The sequence below is a fragment of the Biomphalaria glabrata genome, chromosome 3 (genome assembly GCF_947242115.1).
Source record: "Biomphalaria glabrata chromosome 3, xgBioGlab47.1, whole genome shotgun sequence".
In the NCBI taxonomy this organism is placed as follows: domain Eukaryota; kingdom Metazoa; phylum Mollusca; class Gastropoda; family Planorbidae; genus Biomphalaria; species Biomphalaria glabrata.
Genome location: NC_074713.1, coordinates 22,417,171 through 22,426,537, shown reverse-complemented (window position 1 = coordinate 22,426,537; position 9,367 = coordinate 22,417,171). Strand labels below are relative to the sequence as shown.

The window sequence follows — 9,367 nt, the reverse complement described above, 5'->3', positions numbered from 1 at the left end:
GATTTCTTTAGGCTAAAAATAGAATGATTATTATGCTCTCTTATATAATTTTATATGCGTAGTGAAAGGACTTTCTTTATCAAATTATAATTTAATTATGTTTTAATGTATTAAACTACATCTTTTAATAGTAGAGGCTCTTTAGATGTATTATTTTCCCTTTGCACAATTAAAAAAAAAAGCCTCGCCCTGTTTATTTACGTTTCTAACCAATCTCGTGGATATCCCATAGTTCTCCGTCGTAAACACAAATTTGTTATGGCCGCCAGTATATCTCAGACTTGCTACGACTACAAGATACACTTGCTAGAGGCCATCAGAGAGGGTAAAATTGTTCCTGTCGCATTTGAAAAGTGTCCTTTATGTTGTGAGAGTAGAGGCGGTCTACTATGTGACAGCTGTGTGAATTCTGGAGACTTTACCCATACACAAAGAAAAGACGGACAAAGGTTTATATTTAACTTTTTTAACTCTATATTTTTATATACCCAATTTAGCTTTTAATTACTGATGTCATCATTTTGTGGACTTCTTTGAAACATTTTAGGTCAAGGACATATTATATTTATATTATACAGTTATTTAGAAAGATCTACATATTTTTTCATAGTCTCTTTAACTTTATGAATCTGGATTTAGATTATAGTATTTTTGTTTCAGATTCAGTCAGAAAAAATTGGAATGGATCGCGAAAAAGAAAGAAAGGGAAGCTTTATGTAAAAGGTAACACTTCACTAACAGCTGAGTCGCATGATTGATAATTTAAATTTTTAAAAAAGTTATTTAGTCTGTGATCTAGATTATTTATATATACATCTAGATCTACCGAGTTTTAGTTAAGACCGCAATATCACATTGGTTTGATGCTATAGTCAATAATATAATTATAACTATAGTTGGAACAAACTATAGACAGTAGCCTAGTATAAAAGGTCAAATCACACCCGATTCATTTATATGTTTCTGTGTCATGTTATGCTTTAATAGCAGTGATGAGTTAAAACAAATGCTTAAGGCAGTTGGAAGTCTGCATGTATAAAGTTTTAAATATATGTTTAATTTTTTAATCATAGGTTTGAATATGAAATAGAGAACTTTGAGAAGACAAATGCAAAGGTGAGAATGTAAATATAGCTTTGGTCTAGTACAGCGGTTCTCAACCTTTTAAGCTCAGTGACCCTTTTACAATTCCACACTCTGTCGCGACCCCCCAACACACACATACAGCAATAGAAGAGTAGACAATAACAATCCATATTTTCGATGGTCTTAAACGACCCCTGGCAAATGGTCAATCGACCCACGAGGGGCTCGCGACCCACAGGTTGAGAACCCCTGGTCTAGTGTATATGTATATATATATATATATATATATATATATGTGTGGATTTATATTTATAAATATCTGTAGTTCTTTAACTAATATAGTTTCTTTTCCTTGATACCAGAACCTATATCTTTATATTGCTGTTAAGTTAAAATTACTTTGTCTATGTAGGATAAATATTAATGTGAGTTCTTGGTTTAAAAGTTAAGATACTGGTACTAATAACACTGACCTAAGTTCACCCATAAAATTGCATCTTACAGGAGAAGGCTTTAATAAATGTATTTCTTTTCTAGAAAACTGATATAGAGCTACTGAAGAAAAAAATATCTTGTTTAAAAAAGGCCATTAAAGAGACTAAAGCAAAATGTGAAGCAGGTAAATATATTTCAATGAATTGAGGTAGAACTACTTTAAAAATTTCATTTTGGTATTAACTTTTTAAAAAAACATCTTGTACACTTATTGCATGCTCCATGCACTCTGCTTCTATCTCTTTTTTCTGGAGATGTGTGTGGAGGGATTTGAGAAAGTTTCTGTGCTGCCTTTGGGTGCTCATCTAACACAAATCAGCTCCAATCAAATCCCAATATAAATTTTTTTTGCCTACATTGGAATTCAAACATATGCTTACGTTTCAGGCAGCCACTCAACCACACATCCCACTTCACTTTGCAATTATTTAATTTTTTTAATTCATCATTTAAAAAAAAAAATGAAATGTCTTAGGATTGGCTTAATTAGAATCCAAACATTGGCTGTGTAGACACATATTCATGCCAATATTATTCGATTTGACAATCTTTTTAACACAATTCATATTTTTATATGAGTACAGATATTTTAAGGTCACTTGTTTATTTATTTGAGTAACTGAGATTTGTATTGTTGATTGGAGACCTTTTTCAATTCATTCAGCACCAATGAGTAAATGTCATTCATTATGATAACCACATCATCCCTTCTCCACATCTGGTCCTATGCACTAAGTCCTAATTTCTAAATATTTAGGTTTCTGAAATACTTTTTAAAGTTTTTACATCTCAAGTTTAAATTGTATGTTTCAGAAAAAATTGAATTATATAAAAGCAAGAAGAGAAGGAGACAAGCTCAAGCAGTCTTAGAGCAGGATCATGCTACTGTCATCAAAAACCAAAAACAGAAGGTTTTATCCTTGTCAGAGCTTCCCACTCAGCGGCTCCCTAATCTTGAAGAGCTGAAATGTGTTGAGTTCAACAAAGACTGTGATGTCAAACAACTGATACAGCTGGCAGCAAAGACACCACAATCTCAACAGAGGGATTTGAAGGATGGTACCTGCATTGACCCAAAGTCTGTTCCCATACTGATGAAAGAACTAGAGCTCTACCACCAGTATTTAGCTTACAGGAGATCCTTTTTTCTTGAGACTTTATCTCATAGGATTTTTCCAATAAATGAAGTATTTGGGTAATTATTATTTTTTACTTAAGTGATTTGAAAAACACTAATATAGTCCAGTGACTAGATAGTTAAAAGCACTCCCTTGCATGCTTTTTTCAGACCTCTATACTTAAATTCTGGACATTTTTTTTTATATAGCATTCACCTTCACAAGTCCCTTAGTCCAGTGGTTCTCAAACTGTGATACGCAGGCCCAAGGGGTCAGAAGAAATGTTAAAATTGTATACAATTAAAATAACTTCTTTGCTAAAAGCCAGTTTATCCGATTGGATAATTTGAATACTACTGTTTAATATGTCAATTTTATATGATTTCCTATATCTAAGATAGAAAACATTCCTGGCTTTTTTGTGTGTGGACAAACTCAGATACCAAACACAGATGAATCCATACTAATGCAAAAGTACCTTACTGAAATATTCACAAACAGGAACTGAAACCAATGTTTGAACAAAGAGACCACAAATTCTGGATACAAAAACATATTCCATTTTTAATAACCTGTACTATGGGTCATTGTAAAGCAGTTGCTGACTGCTTTCCCTTCTTATTTGGTACAATGTGGATTCTGTGCTGTAATGAACCTCCTCGCAAATAAAAGGAAACCGACTAGAAATTAGTGGTCATTGAGCGGGGCATAAATACACTCATCGAATCTCATCAACCTCATCCAACTCATTATTTTTAAGAATTCTATTTTAAACAAAAGTTATAATCTCATTAAATACTACTTCAAACAATGTCCTCACCTTCTTTTCCATGGTACTCTTCATGTAGAAAAGTCTATGTGATTCCTAAGAATCCTGTTATTTGGCCTTAAAGTCTTATCTTGCATTGTTTGACAGTGGTCATAAGGGCATCATGGATTTCCATGTTTGTAATATGGTCTTTGTATGTGATTCCTAGAATCTTCCTGTAACATCTCAATCCCATGGCTAGGATCATCCTCTCTTATGCTGTAGAGTCAAAGATTTGCATGCATACTGGAATGTCACCATGACAAAGGAGCCTTTGCTTTCCTAATTGTTGTGAGCTTCACATATGCTGTTGTAGGCTGTGCAGTTCTGCCAGTAATTCAGCATTCAAATGCCCAAAATAAGGGCCTAGGTTAAAATCATTGTTGTAATGGAATGACTATTTCAATGGGTTTTTTTTTTTTTTTTTGTTAAATGACCTAAATATAAGACTGTTTAACAAAAGTCTGAAAAATACTTAAAATTAAGTCATCATTTGTGGATTTTGGCCTTACTTTCTCAGAGCCAGTACTGGTAATACAGTTGTGTACAGTACAGTAGTGTGGTGTAATGATAGGTTTGCACTCTCTCCTATAATGGTATATAGATGACTTAGCTATAATTTATCAAAATTTCATCTTGTGTTAGCTTAGGATCATTACTGATAATAATTTGGTAAAGCAAAGGTCCTCTTGTTATTTATTACATGGTAAAGTTAGATATTACATCTCCTGGTTCATGGGATATATTCCTTTTTTTTTTTTAAAGTAATTTTTTGTTTGTTTTTTTGTCTAGTGACTCTGATCCCCTAGAAATGAGCATGGCTACAGCCCTTAAAGATGCCTGTGAAACTGCATTTATAGGAGGCCGCTGGGTCCATGGTGACCATAAAGGGGAGAATCACTGCACCATTGTTGGTTCAACTTTAGCAGATTACAGTGGGGCTTCCTCTGCTATAAGTCTATTTGGTAAATTTCTTTTTTTTTATTTTAGCAAAAATATTTTTATTTGTTTACTTCCCTCCTTAACCCATTCCACAACTACTATAAAGCAATAGTTCAGCTCACAATAACCATATCTAATTTAGTTCAGATCAAATTCATTATTAAATAGAATGTTCATTATTAAATAAATCTAATACAATGATCTAATAAGCAACTCAGATTGATCTAATAAAGGCAGTGTTTTTATACTACAGTCTAAATAAATATATGCAGTAAAGAGTAAAAGTTTCCCCTTTCAGACCTTTGCAATCTATAGGGCCTGGTGATGTAAAGCTCATCTGTTTCTATGACCAATGTTTCAATGAGGGTACCATTTGACTGGCACAATGACCAACTGCCTTTACTTCCCCAGTGCAAGTCAATTACCCATTAAAATTGGGTAGACTCCGTCTTAAAAATCCTAAAGTTTCACCAGGGTTCAAACTTGAGACTCCATGGTTCAGAGAAAAGTGCTTTACCTCTCTGCCACCACCCCCCCCCCCCCAAAGATCTATATAGATATTATTATTTATGCAAAATTAATCCTCAGAAATCAGACTGACCATCACTCAGTCCTGACAATATCATATATTTAAAAAGCAACAAATAGTTCTATATCTACAGATCTAGCTATCATCAAATACTACTTTTAAAATAAATGAAGCTTTTGCTCATGTTCTTTGCTATTTATTTTTTCAAATAGTAATGTTGAATAGGTATGCCTTAGACAACCCAGTAAAGATTCCAGTTGGAAACCCAAGCTATGGTGTTCAGTCTGCACTAACTTATACAACTATGTTCATCACATTGGCTGCCAATGTTTTAGATGTTCATCTACCCAGAAAGTGTTCCTTAAAGTAAGAATTGATCTATGTTATTGAATAAGTTAAAATCATAATTATTGATATTTTGAAACATTTTTCATGCTTTGTGAGTTGTTGACATGTTTAAAAATGCATAACCTGTTATAAAAGTATATAGTATTAGAAAATAGACTTATAAACTTACTGCTGTCAAATTGTATCTCAATTTCATGACATTACACTAATTTACTTCATATATCCAAAGCATGATAGAACTGTCCTAGTATCCTGATTTTTGTTTCAATTTCATGACATTACTCTAACTAATTTTTTATATCCTTGTCAGAGCTTCATAGCCTGATTTTTGTTTCAATTTCATGATATTTCACTAACTTACTTTATTATTAACTTTATTAAGATAGAACTGTCCTAGTATCCTGATTTTGTTGACAGAGAGAACATAAAGAAATGTTCTCATCTAGTTTGAGTGTATTTAATAAAGCTTTGAAGAAGCTATGGGAATTACTATTAACAAGTTTTATCATTAATACCTATCAAAACCAGGTTATTCAAATCTACTTATAAAATTCCTGAATATATGAAATCTTGTCTCTTGTAGTTTATTAATGTATAACTGTAAAAAAAAATGTTTTACAATTAGCTTCCACATTCTGCAATTTAATTAGCTCATATTGTTTTTTGTTTTTTTTTTTGTGTATGTTCTAACAGAGAGCTCAAAGACAATATGAACGAGTCAGATTTTTGCAATTTTGTCTGGCGCCTGCATCAAAACATTCTTCACCTTGCATATAGTCAGAATGTTGACCCTGAAAAATTGCTAAATAATCTCTCTCTTCACAATGTGCTTGCTATTGTACAGTGTCCCACACTTGGCAGGTATCTGTGTTCATATTTTGTACAGGAGACTTGAGCCATTTGTGCATTAGAAGTAAATAAAACTGGGAGTTTTATAATCCACTCATTCTTGTAAGGACACTCCCAAATATAACTAAGGAAGAATAATTCTTACAATTAGGGTTATCTACTTTTGTTGTTAAATTGAAATAAGCTTTTTTTGATTTTATTTATTAACCTTAAAATAATTTTTGAAAAATAATTTTGAAAAACAAACTACCGGTATTGATCTAGTTATTTATTATCTTTATTTTACAATTCTTTTCATTGAATAATTTTTTTTCTTTTTAATATCTACCAAGGTGTGGACCTTTTGTGCCAGATTATGAACTGCCTGTAGCTGTCGACCTCTGCTCTCTGGAATATGAAAGTGAAGAAGACCTTGACCCTGCCTCAGCAGATGTGGAATTGTCTCGAGACTGGGAGCGTGTACCTTCAAGTCTGCCCAGCTATGACACCATCAATATGGGCTACTCATCACCCCTTGACAACAACACATCCACTGCAGGAATGATTTACAACACTGCAACTAAAGCAGCAGCAAGTTTGACAGGATGGACTGGATGGTTCAGTTCTTATTACTCAAAGAAATAATTTGATATGAATTTACCAACACACTAGATAATATTCAATGGGCTTTAAAAGCTGAGAAGACATGTTAACCAATATCATTTTGTGAAGAAACTGATTTCAAAGATATTTCATATTGGTACTTATAAACTTATACAGAAAATACAAAATATGTATACTGACTGTATGACTTGGTATTTATTAGTGTTTGAAGTGGTATTTGTTAAATTATAAATCTACATGGAAAAGTTATTGAAATTGTAAAAGTTAAGATACAGAAATGTAATTTTGAACTAGTCAGCCTGATATCAGTTTGCTAATTAGCCCTAACTGTTCAACTCCTTTGTTGTGTCCTGCATGAGTGCAATACTTTTGATAAATCTTACATTGGTAAGCCAATTGTTGATCAATTGCAACCCAGTTTGTCCTAGTGATGTGACTGCAACACACTACGATTAGGTTTTCTTCAAGCTTAATAGTTGACAAGTGATCTTTTGATAAAAAGAAGCTGCATTGGTGATTTTATGCTTTCTTAGGAGAAGCTACTTTCCTACTACTCAGTGCACAAGACACCTATATATAGAGACAAAGAAAGATGGGAACGCCTTGGCCAGGTTCCTTTTTTAAGAACAGTACCATGAGAGATTTTATTTTAATTATGTGCATTAAATTATAGTTGCAATAACTATTCTGTTATATTAATAAATTAAAAATTATGTTTACATTTCCCAAATGTTTGCATGTTTATGTATAACATATGCATATTTGACATAGATTTCAGCTACTTCATATCTGTAATGTAATTTAAACAATGTCATTTTTTTATAGGTGGTGGAAAATATTATTTAAAATTGTAGCTGCCATAATGTATTCCTTCATAACAGATGGTATTATTAAAAACTGCCATATTTATTATAGGCCAGAATTTCAAACTACATTGGATAAATGTGAAGACATAAAAAAAATGTGAAATTTATTTATTTTTGTCAACATTCCAATGAAATAATTGAGTGCATACTTTAACCAGTGAACACACCTGTCATTACGATTTAGGTCTTTTCATGTTTATGTCATTAAAATTATCTTTTTTAAAATAAATGCTTCATGAAGGAAAGCAAGAACTTTGGGCCCCAATCAAGAAAATGTTTCGCACTTTAAAAAAATGAAATAAAAAGTTCTTGTTATTTGATTAGATGAAGCTATGGAGCCCCTTCTTCATAGTACAAAGATTAGCATAATCTCATTTCCTATGAACTCATAAGATGGCTGTGGATTCAATATTCACTTTGAAAAACTGATGACATTCAAAGCACAAGAACTAATGAAGATAATGCAGCAGTAATTTCTTGCCTTGCTTTTTTTTTCTTTGCTATTGGCTATCTTCATGGTCTGAGACAACGCTGACTGATCCAAATCACAAGTAGTGATGTGCTACTCCTTCCTAGTCATTAGAGAGCTCTTGATATGTTGACTTGAGAACACTTTCTTTTTTGCAGCTCACCTTAGAATTGCTGCTAAGGATTGTCAACTATAAGGCATGCAGACTTTTTTTTTCTTAAGCCACCTGCAAGATGTTGAAAATGTTTTAGCTATAGTTCATGCCAACTGGTGTATTTTGTGTAGGCAGTGTTAATAAAATGAATTCATTATTTAATGTGGTTGGACTATAAAAGTCAAGAAATCTGAGACAGAACAGTGAACTATAGCTTAAAAAAGAGTACATTTAATAGGTGTTATTTGACCATTATGTTTGCCAGAACCATGTCAGTCTTTGTTCTCATTACTTCTGTTTTTGTGGGCATTATGTACCATTACTGATCAATACAAAGTTCCCTAATGTAATGGCATTAGGTTTTGTTGCTTTTTATTTTAAAAAAAAAAGAAAGTTTTTAAAAGGTGTGAAAGATTAGGGACAAATGCACTAAAATTGACAATATTAAACTCAAGATCCTTCTATTAACTGGCCATGGGACATGGAAAGCAGAACATTGTGCAATGTATTCTAAATTATATTCACTTGAAAAACTTGTAAAAAATCATATGTTCTACTTACATCTTGAATTGGAACCTACTTTTAATGCCACAAAGACTGCTACCTCCAGTCTGAGGGTTTGTATATACTATTTCATTTTGGCTGTTGTACATACACTAATAAACATGTAAGTACTGGTACCTAACATAACAAAAATAGTACTTGAGGTGATTCTTTAAAGTATGTTTTTGAACAAAGGTGTAATTTTTCTTTTTTGTAAGTTACATGCCTATAATCAAAGGTTTATTGATAATGAAAAAAAAAGAAACTAAACCACAATTACAAATATTTGTACATAGACCTGTAATTAGAAACTGTATATAATATGATGCCAATGCCTTTCAAATGTGTGTTTTATTAGTTTCCGTCAAGGAATGACTTCTCTGAAATTGTATGACACTATTACATCCCTCCGGTGCTGTTCTATCAACATATGTTCAAACTGTGTACAGCTTCTTTCTATAGTTTTGAGGAAAACCTTTGTATTACTCTGTAGACATTTTGACTTTTTGTTTTTATTTATCATCAATAAATTCTTACAAATATTTCAATCATTAGTA

At 32.3% G+C, this 9,367-nt stretch overlaps 1 protein-coding gene across 1 annotated transcript; it reads left to right on the top strand.

Moving 5' to 3' along the window:
• Positions 1 to 125: 125 nt before the first annotated feature.
• LOC106056852 (beclin 1-associated autophagy-related key regulator-like) lies at positions 126 to 9,358 on the top strand. The gene is made up of 9 exons (XM_013213740.2): positions 126 to 449; positions 661 to 723; positions 1,074 to 1,116; positions 1,624 to 1,705; positions 2,395 to 2,776; positions 4,300 to 4,472; positions 5,191 to 5,344; positions 6,020 to 6,187; positions 6,508 to 9,358. The coding sequence occupies exons 1-9, from the start codon at positions 259 to 261 to the stop codon at positions 6,797 to 6,799; spliced, it is 1,548 nt and encodes a 515-aa protein (XP_013069194.2). The 5' UTR covers positions 126 to 258; the 3' UTR covers positions 6,800 to 9,358.
• Positions 9,359 to 9,367: the final 9 nt, after the last annotated feature.